Raw genomic sequence first — 21,630 nt, 5'->3', positions numbered from 1 at the left:
CATTGAGGTGTTGGTGGTGTCTGTTGGAGCCAAGCTCGCAAGCTCAGCTCGGAACGCGAACGCCGGCGATGCCCGGCGATCAGGACGCACACGAACACGGTGGAACGAACGAGAGAGGAAACGAACTCCAGAATATTCGCTGCAATGGGGCGCAGCCTTTTCGGTTGTTATCTTCTATTATTATGCAATGCATGGATGCATGCCCGGACTCGAGGCCGAGCCCCGCGCCATGCCGCACACCGAGCGCTACGCCGTTTCTCCGCGACGTGCGCTGCGTGCCGCAATGCCCGCCATGGCGCTCACGCACACCGAATGACCCGGGCGACGTCGTGACCAAGCACGCCTCTGGACACGCGTCTCCCCTAGCCTAACTAATGCAGAGTCTGATAATAACGATTACAAAACATGCAACAATTTAAATCAACAAATCACTCCCTAAATTTGTTGCACCTTGATGACGCCGAGAGCTTCTCGCTGTTCCAAGAACTTCAGCCGCCCCAGCGCCTTGGTGAAAATGTCTGCAAGCTGACTTGCTGTGCCAACGTGCTCAACCTCCACCTTTCCTTCCTCGATGCACTCACGGATGAAATGGTACTTTGTATCTATGTGCTTACTGCGGTCATGATGCACCGGGTTCCTGCTTAGGGCAATTGCAGACATGTTGTCCATGAATAACTTCACTGACGCCTCTTCAGTTCCCATCAGATCTCCGATTAGTCGACTCAGCCAAATCCCCTGACAGGCAGCTGCAGCTGCTGCAACATACTCAGCCTCACATGATGAAAGTGTCACAATCTTCTGCTTCTGTGATGCCCAGGTGATCAGGTTATTGCCAAGGAAGTATGCAATACCGGTGGTGCTCTTTCTATCTTCTGAATCACCTGCAAAGTCACTGTCACTATACCCGAGCAATGTAGGTTTCGGTTCAGTGCCCTTTTCATATTTACAGCCATACTCAATTGTGCCTTTCAAGTACCTCAGAATATGTTTCACAGCAGCCCAATGTTCACTAGTTGGTGTCTCCATGTAACGGCTGACCACACCTACTGAGTAGGCTAGGTCTGGTCTAGTGTTAACCAAATACCTGAGACTTCCAATCACACTTCTATATGCTGAAGAATCCACAACAGCATCTCCCTTCCCTTTGCTGAGTTTGAGTCGAGCCTCCATGGGTGTTGCACAAGGATTGCAAGTAACCATCCCAACAGACTCTAGTATCTTGGTTGCATATGCAGACTGACTCAATGTGATCCCACCATCTCCTTGCTTCACCTCAATTCCCAGGTAATAGCTCAAGAGACCAAGGTCACTCATGCTGAATTTTTTTCTCATCTCTTGCTTAAACTGAGTGACATCTTCAGCATTTGGCCCAGAGATGATCAAATCATCAACATACACTCCCACAATTAGGAAAGAGTTCTTGTTGCTTCTCTTGTATACAGCATGTTCAAGTTTACTCCTCACGAAACCCAGTGCAACCAATTCTTTGTCAAGCTTAGAATTCCAGGCCCTAGGTGCCTGCTTCAGCCCATATAGTGCCTTTCTTAACTTAAGTACTTTGTCTCCATTGCCAACAATGAAACCTGGAGGCTGTTGTACAAAAACAGTTTCAGTTAAGTCACCATTCAAAAATGCAGACTTTACATCCATATGGTGTACCTCCCATCCACCTTGTGCTGCTAGAGCCAACAACACCCTCACTGTTTCTATTCTTGCAACAGGAGCAAATACTTCATCAAAGTCCACTCCTTGGCGCTGAGCATAACCCTTTGCCACTAATCTAGCTTTGTGCTTCACAATGTTGCCTGTTGGATCTTTCTTTACTTTGAAGACCCATTTCAGACCTATAGCCTTTTGCTTTGCTGGCAAATCTGCTACATCCCAGGTCTTATTATTTTCAATGGCCTGCATCTCTTCTTGCATGGCCTGTCTCCAACACAATTCAGTCATGGCTTCCTCCACAGACTTTGGTTCTCCAACAGCAGACAGACAGAAGCCACTATACTCAAAGTCTTGTACTTCTTCAGTGGTGTCAAGGAGATCAGTTATGGTCCTAAACCTTCTTGGGGCTTCATCTGAACTTGCAGATGCCCCAGATGGTGGTGTAGCCCACTGAATTTGTGCTGCAGGTGGTGTTGATCCCTCCTCAGTGGCCGGTGATGGAATTGCTACAGGAGGAGAGCCGGGTTCAGCGTCTGAATCTCCAGTGAGATCAGCATTGCCTATTGTCGGATTTTGTTCAGACTCATCTGAATACTGAACTCTGAAAGTGAGTGGAGCTGGATCACTAGCTTGACTGCTGCTACTCTCCACCCAATTCCATCCCCTCTTCTCATCAAATATCACATCTCTTGTCACCATTAACTTGTTGTTGACCGGATCATACACCCTATACCCCTTTGTTCCCGGCTCATAGCCGAAAAACACACCTGGGACTGACCTGTCTGATAGCTTTGTTACACCTGGCCCAACCTTTTTTACATAAGCCAAGCAACCAAAGGTTCTCAGATGCTTCACCCCTGGCTTCTTTCCAAACCAGGCTTCAAATGGTGTCTTCCCATTCAGACTTTTAGTGGGCGATCGATTCAAGATGTACACGGCTGCCTTGACTGCTTCTCCCCAGTACTTGCCGGGCACCTGCATACTCTTTAACAAGCACCGAGCCATCTCTACAACAGTTTGGTTTCTTCGCTCCACGACACCGTTTTGCTGTGGAGAATATGGAGCTGTGGTGTTGTGCTTGATCCCGTGCTCATCACAGAAATCAATGAACGCACCTGAGTTGAACTCCCCACCACGGTCGGACCTGAAAGCCTTCAGACGATGTCCCGACTCCACTTCGGCAGCCATCTTGATCTTCCTGAAATACTGCAGAGCCTCACTCTTGGACGCTAGCAACTCGATCCACATGTAACGGCTGCAGTCATCCACCACCAAAAGAAAGAAAGATTTCCCTCCTGGCGTGGGAGGCGTGATGTGCCCACAGAGATCACCATGCACCAGCTCCAGGCAGTTTTCAGCCCTGTACGCCGAGGCTCGTGGGAATGGCGCGCGATGCTGCTTGCCCAGAGCACAGCCATCGCACACCTGCTCCGCACGACGGATCAACGGCATGCCCTCCACCATCTTCTTTGCACCGAGCTCACGCAGAGACCTGAAATTCAGATGCCCATACCGAGCGTGCCAAAGCCATGCTTCTTCCTCCATCTTTGTCAGCAGACACACCGGCTTCGTCAGGTTCACCTTCATTGTGTACAGGCGATTCCTTCTCTCAGCCTTGATGAGGACTGCTCGGGGCTGGTTCTGATCTTGACGGCGCTCAAACACTTGCATCACGCCATCGTCGATCTCAACCCTGCAGCCTCCTTCCTCCAGCTGACCAAGACTGACGATATTGCATTTCAGTGAGGGGATGTAGTATACCTCGGACAGTACCTTGTGGTCCTGGTTCTTCCCGGTGATCGTCACTGCGCCGATCCCGCAGATCTCCACCCTGGAGCCGTCACCGAAGCGTACCGAGCCGCGCACCGACTCGTCCAGAGATGCCAGCGACGAGCGGCACCCCGTCATGTGGTTCGTTGCTCCGGTGTCCAGCACCCAGGTACCTTCGTTGTAGGCGATCGGGAACACGCGTTCCTCGTTGAGGAACACGCGCTGCGTCATGGCGCTCGCGGTCTGCATAACATTGCAGACCTGAGCCAGCATCAGCGCCGGCTGCTCAACGTCGGTGTTGATGTGGTGAGCTGCCTCCTGTCGCCCCTCTTTCGGAGCCCTCTTGCACTCCTTGGCCCAGTGGCCGTTGATGCCACACTTGCGGCACTTCCCTTTCCGGCGCGGTGTGCCCATTGACGTGAGCCTAGCCCCAGAGTCACGCGCGTCGCCGCGTGCGCCCGGCTTCTCCTTTTTCCCAGACTGGGCAGGACCCTTGTTGCCGGACGACGATGACGACTCCGACACCATTCGGCTCTTGTTCCTCGCCGCCCAATCCTCCTCCGTCAACAGTAGCCGACCCGCCTGGTCAGTGACCTGCTCCACCGAGGACTTGTAACGATTTTCAGCCGCCCGAAGACGACCCACGAGCTCCTCGATCGACATGGTCTTCGTGTCGCTGAACATCTCGATCGCGACGGTGACTTGATTGTACCGTGGTGGCACAACCCGGAGAAACTTCTTCACGACGCGTGCGTCAGTGACAGAGCTCTCCCCGAGCCCACGCAGATCGGTGGCAATCTTGGTGATGCGAACGGCGAAGTCATCGATCGATTCTCCTGGCTTGAAAGAGATCGACTCAAAATCCTCTAACAGCTTCTGCGCATTCACCTCCTTGACCCGTTCCGCACCGAGACGCATCGTCTTGATCGCATCCCATGCCTCCTTCGCCGTCTTCTTCGCCAGGAGCATGGAGTGCAACTCCGGTGGCACCGCCCGGATCAGCGCCGCCATAGCGAGCCGATCTCTACGCCTCTCCACCTTGTCAGATTCGATCACGTCCCACAGGTACATGCCCTCGAGATTGCATTGTACCAATGCGGACCACTCATGGTAGTTGCTGCGGGTCAACATTGGCCACAGCAAGTTACCTACAGCCTCCTTCATCGCCCTCTCCATCGCCTCCTTTTCGCCACCACTGCTCCCCATCTCCTCCTCCGACGATCGCCGCCGCGGGATGATGTACTTCTTCTCCGGTGGTTGACGAGGTGGACTGATGGAACCGTCGTATTGCATAAACCGGCTCTGATGCCAGTTGTTGGAGCCAAGCTCGCAAGCTCAGCTCGGAACGCGAACGCCGGCGATGCCCGGCGATCAGGACGCACACGAACACGGTGGAACGAACGAGAGAGGAAACGAACTCCAGAATATTCGCTGCAATGGGGCGCAGCCTTTTCGGTTGTTATCTTCTATTATTATGCAATGCATGGATGCATGCCCGGACTCGAGGCCGAGCCCCGCGCCATGCCGCACACCGAGCGCTACGCCGTTTCTCCGCGACGTGCGCTGCGTGCCGCAATGCCCGCCATGGCGCTCACGCACACCGAATGACCCGGGCGACGTCGTGACCAAGCACGCCTCTGGACACGCGTCTCCCCTAGCCTAACTAATGCAGAGTCTGATAATAACGATTACAAAACATGCAACAATTTAAATCAACAGTGTCATGAGTTCCATTTGCTCCCATTTATCAGGTCACTTCATAAATTACTTCGCATTCTTCAAGTTTGGTCTTGCAATTGACGTAGCACCATGCAGGTGCACTTGCATTTTGTGAAAATCCAGTCAAGATCGCTCCGTGTGCGCAGGCTATGCAAACTGAAGCCATTTATTGTTGTGCTGGAATAGCGCATCAATCTTGTTGTATGAACACAGAGCAGGTATGCTGTTTAGTGTAATGCTAAATATTCTCAAAAGGTGTTGACAAGTGGGAGCAGCTAAAGTTGAAAAACGCTTAAGAATTTTTCCACCATACTTGAATTTCTATACAACCTTCAACTAAAACTCTTTTTGTGATTTCAATCTGGATTTCCTCGTGACTGACCTTCACTTTTTCTGATTGGGTCTGTCGTGGTGTGGCAAACCACAGCGGGGGTGACGGAATGCACCCGCCTAAGCCCAGAGGGTGAGTACTCGGGGGTTAGCTAGGACTAGTTCGATCTCCTGGAAGAACACGATGAACACAGCCGGTTTAGAGTGGTTCGGGCCGCCGGAGCGTAATACCCTACGTCCACTGTGTGCTGTATTGCTTGAGTCTAGGTGAGCTTCTCAGTGAGCGCCTCCCTTTTATATCTCAAGGGAGGCGCGTACATGGCCGTTGGGTCACCGACAGGTGGGCCCAAACGGTGTAGTATAAAATAACGTACAGTTCATAAATTATGGCGTTGCAGGCGAAGGAGATCTCATTCCTGGATTTCCTTGCCTGCTCCTGGAATCCCCCGTTCAGCATGTCCAGGCGCTGTCTTGTCGAAACGGCGTCAGGCGTAGCTTGCGGCGTCGCCTGCCACGCAGTTGAACGGGCTGTGTAGCTTGCGGCGTATGTGGCATGATGGAAAAGTGCCGTGCCGTCGTATCCAATTAATGCGCCAGACGGGCCCTGTGCGGATGCGGCGCAGACGGTTGTACTGTGTACCTCGGTAATATGCGGTCTACAGTGAGACCTGGCAAAGGCTGCCCCGCGTGCCGCGGCGGCAGAGCACGCCTCAATCACCCGCATTGAATGCGGTGGGTGGGCGAGTCTTCCAGCGGAAGACCCACCCCCGCGCCTGCGGGACGGGGCGGTTCCGGACCCCCCCCCCTCCGGCGGTATGTTGGTTCTAGGTGCGCGGGGGGTTCGGACAGGCGCGAGGAGGTCCCGGACTCCTATGGGTGGTCCGAGCCCTTGGTTGTTGGCTCGGAGCTTCCCCTCCTCAGGGACACGTGGCATCACCGGATCCCTCCCAGAGTGGGGAGCGGGTCCGGGGCCGTTGGCCTGGTGAGGAAAGAGCCTGACCTGTGGGGCCCGGCTGCTTCGCCCCTTATGGCATAGCTATGGATGGTTACGCGAGTCCTGCCTTGCTGCAGTAAGAGTGAGTATCCCTGCTACAGGGTACCGACAGGGTCCTATCGCCATGCGCAGGCGACACCGGCGTTGGATGATGGACACAGTTCCCACTCCACACAAGGTCTCAGTTAAAGCAGCGGCCAGCTAGGAGGGCACATTTCGATTTCTGACTATGCCGTGGGCAAAAACAAAATGACTCTTTGTGGTCAGCTCGTGGAATCCAAAATTGATTAGCAAGAATTTTGATTTTTCATATAGTGGTTCCCAGCAACTGCATATAATACATGCAACTTATTTACACTTTCACACCACATCGAACATCTAGATCAACCTCTTAATGTGACTTGAATTTGTTTTTGCAAATTCATACTTTAAGGTATGTACATCTGTAGACAAATGTTCATGTGGGATGTTTTTCTGGTGATGCTAAAATATGTCTTGTGGAATTGATTATTGAAACATAAAGGGGGGAAAAAACCACCCTGGGCAACAAAAGGCACTTGTTGACATCTCATCTCTGACGCGGTCCCAAGACCAAATCGATTTGGATTTGGTCTTGGGAAAAAATAGGACAGTGTGTAGTGTGCAGGCCCACAACCATGTGAAGGGAAAAAAAAACGCAGTGTGTGTACCGTCCTCATCTAGGGGGGGGGGGGGGGGGGGGGGGGGGGGGGGGGGACTCCTCGCACGCCCTAGCAAGTGATTCTCAGGAAGTTGGATGCGATGCTAGAGTGCGGTGACTAGTGATGGCCAAGTGGCGTTGTGTGAATGAAGTGCGAAGGCTGTCTAATTCCCGGTCAGGTCGCAGCCTCCGCCGGCCACAATCTGATGTAGTTCCCTGAAGCACTCGAGACTCCATCATCAGTCGAAAAGGTTACCAAGCTGACGCCCATCGCCAAAAGAAAAGTGCGATCACCAAATTAATGAACAAGAACAGATGCTTCCGGGTAAAAGAGATGCAACTGAACAACTCTACCTTTGAACAATGTCATTGAATTGTCCAGACAGAGGTGGTTACACATGCTTACTGAAGAATCAAATCCTCAACAAATACATCGGGGGGGGGGGGGGGGGGGGGAGTGAAAGAATGCCAATCTGACAAGCTTGCCTATATTCTACAGATGAACATCAGCATATCTACCGAGTGTTTCTATCTCCTAACCTCCTATATGCTATGCAACAACGGAACTTTGGCACACCAAACCAAATTGTCAATGCTGAACAATTGCTCCTAATCGATGTACCTTAAAGATTGTAGAATCCAAAAGATATTGACAGACTTATCACGCTTCAAACTCCTAAGTATTGCTCGCATAGTCATATCAGTTTCCCTCGACGATGAGAGAAGTCAGTTCATTTTCCTGTTGACTTCTCAATCTTGACAATGTAGGGAGGCTCCTTTTAATTCTCTCAGGTAGGAACCTAGAAAGTTTAGGAAACAAAATCCTTTATGGTTCCAAATTATCATCTGAGTTGTGGCCTAAATAAATGTGAAGCACTGGAGAACATTTGGTTGCAAAAATTAAGCTGGAATGTATAACTTACATGTCGATTCTTTCTGAAATAGCTCGGCGTACAGAAGAGTTGAGCCCGTAAGCAATGGAATTGAAAAGGCCCTAGATAAAATGGGAAGCATCAGAATATCCACAGGGAAAAAAAAAGAAGTAAGCAAAAGAAGGGATACACTAGAGTTTCAATCAAATAAAATACTTCTATGCGAAACTTCAAAATCTACAGGCAAATAAATGAACACAAAGTTCAAGTTTTCAACTTCATGAAGAGTACATAAGCCATAGATGCACAGAGGAGATCCTGATTGCATGGTGATATTTTCTATTCTACCTTATGATAATGAACGATAGAAGTCACAAATCTATTCATGTGCGGATTTCCATAAGTGGTCACAGAACTCTAATCGGTCTTAGGCTGCCTGAACTTTTATTGCAAAAAGATATTTGAAAGGAGCAGGTAACAGAAAGAAATAAACAAACAAGACACTAGAACTAAAACTAAAAATAAATAAGGGCAACAGCCAGCATCCAAAAACAGGAGGCCACGAGAAAGCAAGACCTAGAGCTACTGCTATAAACTACAGGACTATCCAGCAAGGTGACAACTCCAAGCGAGAAGAGAAGCTCTTCCATTTAGAGCTAATTACTTATGGGGACTGACAAAAAAGTGAATCAAGCCATTGGCGAGCCTCTTACTCAAGCCCCTTTATGATGAATTATGACCACAATATGTTAGTAGATTTAGCACTGCACAAATTTCCTATGTTACTGCCACAGCATTTTAGTAACATCTAGGATCAAATAAACAAGCATTAAGATACTCACCATAAGTCCAGCAAACCCAACATCAAGAAAGGACAGCCAAAATATCTTGTGTCCTGGATTAGTAAAGTCGTAAAGACGATTGATAGTTGCAAAAGCCCATGAACCAATCAAAATTAGAGGGTAATAACCCCATCGATTAAATGCCTGCAAAACACAACAAATCAATTTATTATGTGCTCAAATATATTTTTAACCATCTGTTTCTGTACTCTACAACGAACAGTTGTACAGAGTTAAAGTACAGCAGAAAGGGAAGATATATAAAAAGTGGAACACTCGATAATATTTTCATCAAAAGAACAACTTTAAGATTGTTTCTTCACAGTTTTTCTACAATCCATCTATAAACATATACAAGAGAGAGCCGGCTAGCTTTGGAAGTAATAACAGTGAAGCAGTGAAATAGGAAAGGAAAAATTAGCTATGTTTGGAAGTAAATGTGTTGGTGTATATTGAGCCCATGTATAGAGGCCCATCTATAGGAACTATATATCCCACCCTTCTAGGGTTTGGAGGAATACAAGCCACGATTCTCTCCTACATAGTATCAGCTAGCTTTCTCCCTCTTCCTCTCTTCCTCCTCTAGCTGCAGCCGCCGCCGCCGGCACCATGGCCGGCCGGCCGCCGGCGCCGCCCCTTCCTCCCCTCCCTTCCCTCTCCTCCTTCCCTCCCCTCTCTTCCTCTGCTTCGGGCGCCGACGCCGCCTGGAGCTCCTCTGCTTCGGGCGCAGCCGCCGCCTGGATCTCCTCTGCTTCGGGGCCGCCTGGGGTCCCAGACCCGCCGTCGCCGCCGCCGCCCACGCCGCGGGCGCGGCCACGGCCGCGCCTCTGCAGCCCCCACGGCCCCTGCTGCCGCGGACGGCACGGGCTCCTCGGCTCCGCGCGCTGCGGGTCCTCCTGCCCCTGGCGCTGGCCTGGTCGCCCCCTTGCAGAGCCGCACGGCGTCCTGCACCGCGGGCCCCTGCTGTGTACCACCCGCCAGTCGTCCACCGGGATCCTCGGCATATCCATCCCATGGTGACTCGGCGGATGGCGTCTCAGGCCGCGACTCTCTCCGCCACCGAGGGAGAGCCGCGGGTCTCTCCGTTACCCTCCTCTGTCCGCGACGCCCTGGCGGATCCTCATTGGCGTCGCGCGATGGAAGAGGAGTACGCGGCTCTCCTTGCCAACCAGACGTGGGACCTCGTGCCGCGTCCGTCTGGTTGCAATGTGGTGACCAGCAAGTGGATCTGTACGCACAAGCGTCGGGCTGACGGCACACTGGAGCGCTACAAGCCTCGCTGGGTTCTCCAGGGGTTCACCCAGCGGCCTGGTGTGGACTACGATGAGACCTTCAGTCCTGTGGTGAAGCCCACTACGGTGCGCACAGTCCTTTCGCTCGCACTCTCTCGCTCCTGGCCTGTGCACCAGCTGGATGTGAAGAATGCCTTTCTTCACGGCACTCTGTCAGAGACTGTCTACTGCTCTCAGCCAGCGGAATATGTGGACTCGAGTCGTCCGGATATGGTCTGCCGGCTCAACAAGTCCCTCTATGGTCTGAAGCAGGCTCCTCGGGCTTGGTACTCTCGATTCGCCACGTTCTTGCTCACTTTGGGATTCACCGAGGCCAAGGCTGACACTTCTCTGTTTATCTACCGCCGTGGGGATGAGACTGCCTACCTGCTGCTCTATGTTGATGACATTGTGCTCACCGCCTCCAGTCAGCAGTTGCTTGAGCGCGTCATCTCCTATCTGCAGCAAGAGTTTGTTATGAAGGATCTTGGTCAGCTCCACCACTTCTTGGGCGTTACTGTTGAGACTCGCCCGTCTGGCCTGTTCCTTCACCAGCGGCAGTATGCACTCGACATTCTGGAGCGGGCTGGGATGACTGATTGCAAGCCATGCTCCACTCCTGTCGATACTCAGGCGAAGCTGTCTGCCGATCTGGGTGATCCCGTGGCTGATCCTACTGCCTACCGGAGCCTTGCCGGTGCCTTGCAGTACCTGACCTTCACCCGGCCGGATCTCACCTATGCCATTCAGCAAGTATGTCTTCACATGCATGATCCCCGGGAGTCTCACCTTGCTGCGCTGAAGCGTCTCCTCCGCTACGTCCGTGGCACTGTTGGCTTCGGCTTGGTTCTTCACCGCTCTCCCACCTCTGAGCTGGTGGTCTACACCGACGCTGACTAGGCTGGCTGCCCGGACACTCGCCGTTCCACTTCCGACTACGCCGTCTTCTTGGGCGGCAACCTGGTCTCCTGGTCGTCCAAGCGGCAGCCGGTTGACTCCCACTCCAGTGCTGAGGCGAAGTACCGCGCTGTCGCTAACGGCGTGGCGGAGGCGTCCTGGCTCCGACAGCTCTTTGCGGAGCTTCACAGCCCGCTCGCCAAGAGCACGCTCGTCTACTGCGATAACGTCAGCGCCGTGTATCTCTCCACCAACCCCGTTCAGCATCAGCGGACGAAGCAAGTGGAGATTGACTTGCACTTCATGCGCGACAGGGTCGCAATCGGCGATGTTCGGGGACTCCATGTCCCGACCACCTCCCAGTTTACTGACATCTTCACCAAGGGACTACCCTCCTCGACCTTCTCGGAGTTTCGCTCCAGCCTCAACGTAGCAGGTGGCTAGTTGTGGCTACGTGGGGGGGTATTTGCCATTTGTACTTTCTTCTTGTCCAGTCTTGAACACCATTACGTCAGTAGTTCAGACTGCGGGGGGTGTTAGCTTTCTTGTTGTCCAGTCTTGAACACCACTGCGCCGGTAGTTCAGACTGCGGGGGGGGGGGGGGGGGTGTTGGTGTATATTGAGCCCATGTATAGAGGCCCATATAGAGGCCCATGTATAGGAACTATATATCCCACCCTTCTAGGGTTTGGAGGAATACAAGCCACTATTCTCTCCTACAAAATGACATCAGTAAAAATGAATTGGTGCAATAAGAAAGGGGGGAAAAGCCAAGATAGTTATTGTGGACCAGTGTCAGGAGGCTGGTTCATGGGGGGTGAGCGGCGTAGATTACAGCCGAAGGAGGTGCATGGGCGAGATTGAGAAGGTTCACTGTTGAACCGGTGTTGCCAGTGTGAAGGGAGGGCAGCATGCGGTGCTGGAGGAGGGGTGTTGGAGAAGTCAAGGAGAGGGAGCCCATGGCCGTGGGGGCCAAACAGCCCAGACCCATGACAACTGGTTAGTGCATTGAACTCTGGGTTCGAAGCACGGTCATTTTTTCTATAATAGGAAAGGAGGGAAAAGTCTCGAGCAGAAGCTCTGAAGCAGAAACAATGGCAAACTATTGTCGAGGATTTCATACCTTTCTGTCTGCCTTAATGTCAGATTGATTTGATCGATCACTTATGCCAGCAGCCATCTACAAAAAATTCCATGAGCTTCTTAAAATTCAGAGCATACAGGGAAAAATAGCAGAATTTGCCAGACTTACAATGGAGATTTTCATGACCTCCCATATACAGGTGAGAACTGTTGAGAGAAAGTGTGCTTACCCGTGTTGCATTGTTCAGCATGCGATTTACTTCATAGTATGTGAACCCATTGTACAGAATGGCACCCCAAAGTGGAAGATAAAAAGTTATCAAGTGCAGAACCTGCAGGTAAGGGCATTTTAATTAAAGAATTGCTACATACTGACAAAGTGAGAAAAGAATTACTAACATACTGGAAATTAAGAATTTTAGATTAAATCACTATCTAGCCCAGAACAATAATGTTTCCAAGCAAGATATGTTGGGAATTCCATATAAACAGTACTTTTTTAATTATATGCATTTTGGTTTGACACCCTTGAGCAGATGTTGACAGCTTTCAAGTGGTAAAGGAAGCAGTAGCAATTGTACATCAGTAACACTATTTGGATTGTTGAATATCATGGATGATCTATGAAGGATTCAAATATACTCCTCCATTCCAAAATGTAAGTCGTTTTGGCAAATCTAGATACATAGTTTTAAACGACCTACAATTTGGAATGGAGGGAGTAGATGGGTTTATAGAAAAGTTCTCTTTAACCAAATGTGCTAAAACTTCACTTGTAAACGTTCCTTCTTTCAGTAGCATACCTCTTAGACAAGTAACACACACTACACTACTAATGGATGTGCAATAATCTATGGAAAAACTCATGAAGAGCACCAAAAGGTCACATGCCTTTGCCATGCTTCCTTGCTGGATCCAGCACCAGGAACCTGGCCTTCCATAGTCACTTCCTATCGAACGTAATACAGTGGTAGCTAGTGAAGTTCCTGGATAAATAAATAATAATTGAAACCTTTCAACAGATTTTAAAAGCTGACACAAGACTTCCATAGTAACTCAGTAAAATAATGATCTACTGATAAAAATGGAGGGACCTACAAGCAGTACCATAAGATAAAGCTTTAGTAAACATACATACGAGAGACAGCTACATTTTTGTCCCATAACTCCCAATATAGTAGACACAACCAAACTTATGTTACTGAAGAAGCATATACGTCAAATATGAGGACAATCGATGGAATGAAGGACCATTTGAGCACGATGTTACAATAATATGAAGTCAACAGCTATAGACATGGTTGCAAACTAAAGGACAGAAAATGATGGAACTTGCATGCTTGGCTTCTTACAAGGCACAAAGGGGCCAAGAAAAAAACAAAAGAAAAAACTGGCAAAAATAGGTATACAACAACCTAAGTTTAGTTAACAGATACAGCACAATGCATCAAACATAGTTATACGGTGTGAACAATTTTGTCTTTTGTCAAGCACTATGTTATGGATACAAAATTGTTAGTATCTTCTGACACATGGTCTCTCGAAAAGTTTATGCTAAGTTGTCCAACAATTTGCTTAATTCGGAACGTATAACTTCAAAGAAAGACAGGGAGGCGATCAATGGTTTGCATACCCCAGACATATAAGTGGAAAATAGATCCAAATTCTTCAACATCAGTTTTGTGTTTGACAACCGTGCGGTGCAGAGTGAATGCTATAGTGGTTGTCCATAGAAAAGAAGCCACACAGAAGAAATGAGCACTGTAGTCGTGTGCAAAGCAGTAAAATGCATTTGATGGGCCCCTGCAACATAAAAAAACAGTTACTGAAATATTTTACCACAAGCACATAATGAATCTAAGAAGTCAAATACAAAGAGTATTGCGTTAAAAGAAGAGAATAGTCTGATTTATTTTTCTTAAACAAGAAAATTATATTTTTTGAATCCTTGCATTACTATTTCACAGTAAGCAGAATGCAAAGTTGCCAGGTCAAGTTACACAGTTATGATTTGAATAAAGAGCTGAATCTGCATTTGTTCATTCTGGCAAACTGTTGCTAGCAAAAGTAAATCAACACTGAGGGAAACAATTATGTGCAGCAGAAAATATAACTTATTTATATTAATGCAAATGGCAACATACCCCAGTATAGTGAATAAGCTGCAAAATATATCCTGCAATTCAGGACAAAGTTATCAGAAAACATACAACAGATAGGACAATCACAGGAATGAAGATACCTTGTTTCAGCTAATACTTCCTCCAGTTTCTGCTAAGCATCTAGACATTAGAATCATTTTTTTAAGTCGGTGTCCATCATCCCCAATGGTTTCATGATTGAACAAAATAAACTATATGGACACCAGCTACTTGCATATCAGGCATTGTTTGGTTATCCTCTTCCCAATCGGATGTGATTGAGGGGGATTTATTCCCCCTACAAGTCTGTTGGGGAATTAATCCTCTCCAATCCTTCCTGATTCGGGATTAACCGGACAAGGCCATAAAGAATGAACTATGAAGCCTTTAGGAAAAGAATCCCGACATGCAGCTCTATCCAATTGGAGGTGGAGCAAACCCTGTGGGACGCTGCAAGTTTTCATCCAGATTCATGATCTTAAACATCGTACCATAGGCTAGCTACTGGAATATGAATGGTATTTCAAAATAATAATAAAAAGCAAGTGTGAAACTATGTACGCATTTCTGAAATAGCATAGCATATATATAGCTCCAACTTCCAGAAATTGGCGGTTATGTACGCGTTTCTGAAGATCCAGATACCTACTGTACCTGGCATCCGATTCTCAAGTGTACTCAAACTTAGAACAAGAGCCACCAAATTCGGACAGTTAACCACAGCGTACAGATCGCACCACGCGATCCTGATTTCAAAGAGCAACTGTGACATATCGCATGGCTAGAAGCCTAGAACCTCAAACCAAAAGCTCCAAAGAGTTACGAGATCCGAGCATGCCACTCACCGAGACGGCGAGGTAGAAGACGAGCTTGAAGGAGAACTTGCGGAGCTCGCGGAAGAGAAGGTAGCAGAGCACGATGAAGGAGGAGCCCACCAGCGAGAGCGCCGCGGCCCCGGTTCCCACGGCGTCGAGGATCTGGCGGTCCCGCAGGGCCTGGCTCACCGCCGCCGACGCAGCGGCTGCCACGGCCGGGGCCATCGCCGTCACCGGCGGCGATCTATACGATGGCGGTGGAGGGGGTGTGGGGCCGCACGGCCATTGTGGGGCGCGGCGCGGTGAGTGACGGGCGGGCTCGGGATCCGGGGCTGGCACGGGCGCAGACGCACTTGGCAGTTGGCACTTCGCAGGCAGGTAGTGAGGTAGAGAGGCAGGCGTGCCGCGGGCGATGCGAATCTGCCTTCCCTGGTTGCTTCTGCGTTGGCTGAGCCAGGTCCTGGGTTGCTCGTTTCTGTTTCAAAGAGTGTGTTTAGATCGCAAATTTTTTTTAAAAAAACATCACATCAAATATTTGGATATATACATGCATACAGTAGTAAATGAAGTTTATTTATAAAACTTTTTGCACGGATGGGTTGTAAATCGCGAGACGAATCTAATAAGCTACTTAATCTATGATTTGCAACAGTGATGCTACAGTAACTATCCGCTAATTATAATTTAATCATGAATTAAGTAGGCTCATTAGATTCGTCTCGCGATTTACAACACATCAGTGCAATAGATTTTGTTCGGTTGTTCTAAATGGCAAGATTCCCTACCCAAAAAATTTTAGGTGAGGATCTACATGGCCCAAATTCAAGAAAAAACTAGATAAGAGTGCGTGCAGAAATAACAAACAGTTATATTAGGCAAAAGGGTGCGGGTATGTGTTCAGAGATGGAGATGGCGATTTTTTTTTTAGACGAGAACGCACATATATATTAAGAGGATGCAAACGGATCAGTACACCCAACTTTTGCAGAAAGGACCCCAAGGAATAAGAAAAATACAACAAAGTCCCTACTGCTACTGTAGATCTTCCACCTCCGACCCGGCCATCGACCTCCATCTGTTCGCCAAACCGCGCACACAAGCCGCAGTCCTCCACCATCAGTCCGAAACGAAGGTGCAAACAATGGAAAGCTGCAGCACATCCTCCGTAACCGCCCAACAGCCGTCGGGCTTTTCGAGGCGGTCTTGCCACACGCCTTCTCTTGCCCAGCGACTTGCACACGCAGGACCAGCAGCAACAAGAAGGGGAAGAACAGACTGGAGTCGAAGAAGAAGAAGAGCCCTAATTCAACTCCATCTGAATCCCGACGAGGAGCTTCAGAACCGAGCCGAACGAGCCCCACAGATCCGCCACCGCCAACGGAGCACATGACGGCGAGGTGGACAGAGACCTGGGGGAGTTTATTCCACGGTGGCCGCGCTGCCCCCACCAAACAAGCGCTGCCGGGAACTAACCTCATGTTGCTGCCGCTGCCGATACCGGAGAAGAAGCAGAGTCCATCCCGAGAACCAGCGAACCCACAACAGTAGAGGAGAAGCACACACCTCCAAAGGTTGTCGAAGAAGCTTTGGAGAGTCAAAATCCTCTGTGGATCAGCATCGGACGGAGCTAGACCACCAATCCACAAGAAGCAAGCTATCCTCTTGTGCTCGCCGGCGGCGTCCCAACCGGAGCCGAAGGCGAACGCAAGGAAGCAGCACAGCTCACACGACGCCGCCACTGGGAGCAAACCTAACCCTAACCTACCTAAGCACAGCTCACACGATGCTGCAAGCTGAGCCTCATGGGCTCTCCTGGCCTCCTCCTGTGCAATCAGATCCTCTCTCTGCTGAGTGACAAGCTGCTGAAGGAGAGAGGTGAGCTCGGACGGCTGAGTCACCTGGGACTCTGAGACAGTAGCAGCTGCTGGTGACGAAGGAGCTGGCTCTCTGGACCCTCTTGCCTCGTGGTCGTGACTGGCTGGTGCTGCAGGAAAGTACTCGTCGTCCTCGGAGGAGTCTGACTCAAGCTCAGACTAGTGAATCTCATCATCTCCTCCGGGAAGCTGTGCCTCGGCTGTTAGTAGTGCCTTGTCCTCCTGTGCCACTCGGGCCTGCACCTCAGGTGATAGTCGTGCCATAGCAGCTCTGTCTGCCTGTCTGCCCCTCCTCTTGTCCTGTGGTGTTGTGGGACGGTAGACTGGAAACCTGGGGGCCTCATCCTGACGGTAAACTGCACTGATTGGTGACTCAGTTGACATGATCATAGAGCAGATATAGCTGATCCAGTGAGCATAAGGAAACTGACATACAACACCCATCCCATCAGTGATCACATCCTCGATCTCAGCCAAAATGAAGTCGGCAATGTCAAAAGGCTCGTGAGTATGTGTAGAAGTAGCAACTGCTGCAGACATGTGAACCCCTCTGGGTAGCCACTCCTCGGCAACAAAGTCCTCCGGAGTGCCATGTGAACTGCGTATGCCTCTGGGGTCAGCAGGCTGGGGACTCTGGCATACGAGGCTGGAAACGGCTGGCGGAAGCACTGAGAGATCGCCTTGTGAGAAGGTGCAATCCCACCAATCATCGCCCTGCGAGGTGGATCTGCGTCTCCGTATACCCTCTCGTGCAGGGAGACATCGACCAAGTCGACTCCAAGGATCCCTGCAATGGTCGCCCTCGACAAACCAAAGACCTGGCCTCCAAACACAAAGTGCACGGCTCTGCGCTCGGGAGCTATCCAGGCTGTGGCATAGAACACTCTGACCCAGTCCTCAATATATCTGTTCTGCTCCATCTGAAGTAGCCTGGGCAGACCTCTGAAGTGTGCAAAGTGCTCTCTGATGTCTGCTTCCCCTGTGGCTGTCCTTAGAGAGACCCAGTCGAGCACCCTGTGTGGGAAGATCCTGTGGCCCCGCCCAAAACCTACGGTCAACCCTGCTGTCATGTGTCACGAGGAACCAGTCCTCCTCTGCTACACTCCACCTGAGCCTCTTGACCTTCGCCGCATTGGCCTTGGTCAAGTTCTGGAGCAGCACACCTGGCTCCAGACGCACAACAGTGTCCATACAGAACACTACGCGCTCAGCCTCTACGGCCTCGGCTTTGCGAGCTGCTGCTGCTGCTGTGGACCTGCGAGGCTCCTGTGGCTGGTGACCTCCTCGCGTCCTCGGTCCAGTGCGATGCTCGGTCGCTGGCGAAGAACCTGCTCCTGGAGACATCTGCCGAGTGCGGCCAGAACGTCGTAGAGTCGGTGACCCCTGAGCACTCTCTCCCTGGGACTGCTCTGACTGTGCTGCCTCTGAATCTACGTCTGAATCTGCAGCTGTCGGCTCCCCCTCAGAAGAATTGCCCTCTATTTGCTGTGTAGTGGCCCTGGTGGCCCTGGCACCTCGGACCCTACCCATACCTCGACCTCTGCCTCTGCCCCTGACTGGCTACTCTCGAATAGCGGACAGACGAGCACGGCCTGATGCCTGCTCCTCGGCGGCCTTGGCCACCATCTCGGCCCTCTCAGTCTCCCTCTCTGCACGGGTCCGCTTTCGGACCGGCTTCTCGACCACAACCTCCTTCCCCTTCCTTTTCTTGCGACCCATCTCCGTCAGGCAATATCTCGAACACCCTGCGAGCACTGAGTGTGTGGACTGCGCGGGCGAGTGGACGGCGTGCAAGATGCTGCTGCGTGGGCGGCTCTGAGCGCGTGGCAGTGGAGGCACACAGCGGCGGCGATGCGCAGGCGGCGGCGCAGGCGAGCGGCGCAGGCGGGCGGCGTGCGAGGAGAGCGGCGCGGGCACGTGCGGTGGTGGCGTGGATGGCGTGGATGGCGCGCGGTGGTGGCGGCTTGGGCCGGTGGTGTGCAGGTGGCGCGTGCAGCGAGTGGCTGCGTGAGCGTGGGCGAGTGGTGGCGTGGAGTCGGCGAGCGAGGGCGCAGCGGCGTGAAGAAAGAAAGGGAAACAGAGGCCGGCGGCGCGTGCAAGAAACATATATGACAAGTGGACCCCGCGTTTTTCCTTAAAGCCGGTTAAACCGATGATTAGGTCTAGAGCGCCGATTGAATGCATCGGTTCAGTTCACCCGAGACTTCAGCAGAAACCCATCTGAACGCCGGTTGAACCGACGATGTGAAGTTTGAACGCGTCGGTTGAACACTGCTATCACCGGTTGATTGCTAGGTCATATCTGAGTTACGTTCACCGGTTGATCCGATGCTCCGTCATTTGCATACGCCGGTTGAACTCCTGGATTTGACTGAGCTGAGACAGAAACTTAGTAACACCGGTTAAACTGATGGTGTCGTTCCATTAAGCGTCGGTTTAACCGGTGAACCCGAAAAACTTCACTCAGTTCACTCTTCTATGCTAAGTCCAATAAACTTATAAAATTCAACTAAACTCAAGTTAATGGACTTGCATAGGCGACTTTACCCCTCAAAATATTTAGAATAGCACACTAGCTTAGTAATTTTTCTTTTCAAAACACAAAGAAAAGCCGCAAAGCGAGACAAAGCGCCAAATAAAATATATGAGCCATGTCATAGGAATATTGAAGATAGAGAGCTTCAAACTCATCATGACATGACTCACTAGGCAATAACGCATCTAACACTTTGCTCTTTTCACTTTTCATGAATTAAGATCTTGCATATGAAACAAGTCTCATTTTCATCAAGTGATCTCCTTTTGTGACCCTTACGCATGCAATGATGGTGCAAGCTAAAACCACATGTGAAAGAAGAGTTAACATGAAGTGCACATCTATATGACAAGAAATGCATAACAAGAATTTAAGCTCTACTTGTCAAGTTTGAACCCACGAGAAACTTCTTCATGATGAGCCTTTCTACAAGCCTAGAGGAAAACAAGTGGACCACCACCTCTAGTTAAACCCATGCTCATCACTATCTTACCATGGTTAGACAAGTGTCCTATATGTATGCATTCTTCTATATGACATGGCAACTTACATGACATTTGCCGCATCTAATACATTAAGCTCATTCCTTAGCCTAACAAATGTACTCTCGTCTAATGTTTTGTGAATATATCCGCCAATTGAACCTCGGATCTCACACCTTGAAGATATATGTCTCCTTTAGCTTCGTGATCACGCAAGAAGTGATGGCGAATATCAATGTGCTTTATGCGAGAGTGTTGAACCGGATTTTTGGCAATTTTTACGGCACTTTCATTGTCACAAAGGAGTGGTATCCTATCTAGTTTCACACCAAAGTCCAAAAGGGTTTGCTTCATATATAGGATTTGGGCACAACATGCACTGGCCGCTATATATTCCGCTTCCGCGGTGGACAAAGCCACGGAATTTTGCTTCTTACTCGACCAAGAAACTAGAGAACGCCCAAGCAAGTGGCAACCCCCGGAGGTACTCTTGCGATCCACACGGCTTCCGGAAAAATCCGAATCCGAGTATCCCAAGAGATCTAAGCTAGCACCTTTGGGGTACCACAAGCCTATGCTTGGGGTGTGATTGAGATACCGAAGGATCCTATTCACAGCCGAGAGGTGTGATTCCTTTGGGTTTGCTTGAAAGCAGGCACACAAGCACACACTAAACATTATATCGGGCCTAGATGCGGTAAGGTAAAGTAAAGACCCTATCATAGAACGATAGAGGGATTGATCAACCGGTTTACCGTCCACATCCAAGTCGAGATGCCCATTGGTTGCCATGGGTGTCTTGATCGGCTTGCACTCATCCATCTTGAACTTCTTCAAGATATCTTTAGTATATTTTTCTTGATGGATGAATGTCCCTTCATTCAATTGTTTGACTTGAAAACCAAGGAAGAAGGTCAATTCGCCGATCATGGACATCTCGAATTTCCTAGACATGATGGTAGCAAACTCATGGCTTAGTAAATCATTAGTTGAGCCAAAGATAATATCGTCAACATAAATTTGACAAATGAAAAGATCCATGTTGACGTCTTTTGTGAACAATGTGGTGTCCACCCTCCCGATCTTGAAGCCTTGCATGATTAGGAAGTCACGAAGCCTCTCATACTAAGCCCTTGGAGCTTGTTTGAGCCCATAGAGTGCCTTGTGCAACCTATAAACATGGTTAGGATTCCTCGGATCTTCAAACCCAGGAGGTTGCTCAACATAAATAAGTTCGTTAATAACGCCACTTAAGAATGCACTTTTCACATCATTTGATATAATTTGATATTATGATGTGAAGAGTAAGCAAGAAGGATGCGGATAGCTTTAAGTCTTGCGACCGGAGCAAAAGTTTCACCAAAATCCAAACCTTCGACTTGAGAAAACCCTTTTGCCAAAAGTCTTTTATTGCGTATCACCACCCCTTGTTCATCTTGCTTGTTTTGTAAGACCCACTTAGTGCCGATGATGTTCTTGTTTTTCGGAGGAGCTTCGAGGACCCAAACTTCATTGCGGGTGAAGTTGTTCAATTCTTCTTGCATGGCCATCACCCAATCCGAGTCCTCAAGCGCTTCCTCTATGCTAGTGGGTTCAATAGAAGAAACAAACGAGTAATGTTCGCAAAATGAAGCATGCTTAGAGCGAGTTCTTACTCCCTTGG

At 49.8% G+C, this 21,630-nt stretch overlaps 1 protein-coding gene across 1 annotated transcript; it reads right to left on the bottom strand.

Moving 5' to 3' along the window:
* Nucleotides 1-7,495: 7,495 nt before the first annotated feature.
* LOC120673354 (G-protein coupled receptor 1-like) lies at nucleotides 7,496-15,462 on the bottom strand. The gene is made up of 9 exons (XM_039954160.1): nucleotides 15,106-15,462; nucleotides 14,264-14,295; nucleotides 13,753-13,922; nucleotides 13,011-13,105; nucleotides 12,350-12,451; nucleotides 12,160-12,216; nucleotides 8,869-9,012; nucleotides 8,078-8,148; nucleotides 7,496-7,954 (listed from the first exon to the last, which is right to left on the bottom strand). Exons 1-9 carry the CDS (start codon nucleotides 15,298-15,300, stop codon nucleotides 7,855-7,857), a joined length of 966 nt encoding a protein of 321 aa, XP_039810094.1. The 5' UTR covers nucleotides 15,301-15,462; the 3' UTR covers nucleotides 7,496-7,854.
* Between the last annotated feature and the right edge of the window lie 6,168 nt (nucleotides 15,463-21,630).

This window comes from Panicum virgatum, chromosome 5N, assembly GCF_016808335.1.
Source record: "Panicum virgatum strain AP13 chromosome 5N, P.virgatum_v5, whole genome shotgun sequence".
NCBI lineage: Eukaryota > Viridiplantae > Streptophyta > Magnoliopsida > Poales > Poaceae > Panicum > Panicum virgatum.
The sequence above is the reverse complement of the archived record's forward strand: the minus strand, read 5'-3'. Positions and strand labels throughout refer to the sequence as shown.

Excerpts from the sequence above, each read along its gene's own strand:
- LOC120673354 (XM_039954160.1), bottom strand. The coding sequence starts at position 15,300 with ATGGCCCCGGCCGTGGCAGCCGCTGCGTCGGCGGCGGTGAGCCAGGCC. Across the intron at positions 13,923-14,263 it reads AGCTTATTCACTATACTGGG|GGGCCCATCAAATGCATTTT; the intron begins GTATGTTGCCAT and ends TTTATGTTGCAG. Across the intron at positions 8,149-8,868 it reads TTGGGTTTGCTGGACTTATG|GGCCTTTTCAATTCCATTGC; the intron begins GTGAGTATCTTA and ends CATTTTATCTAG.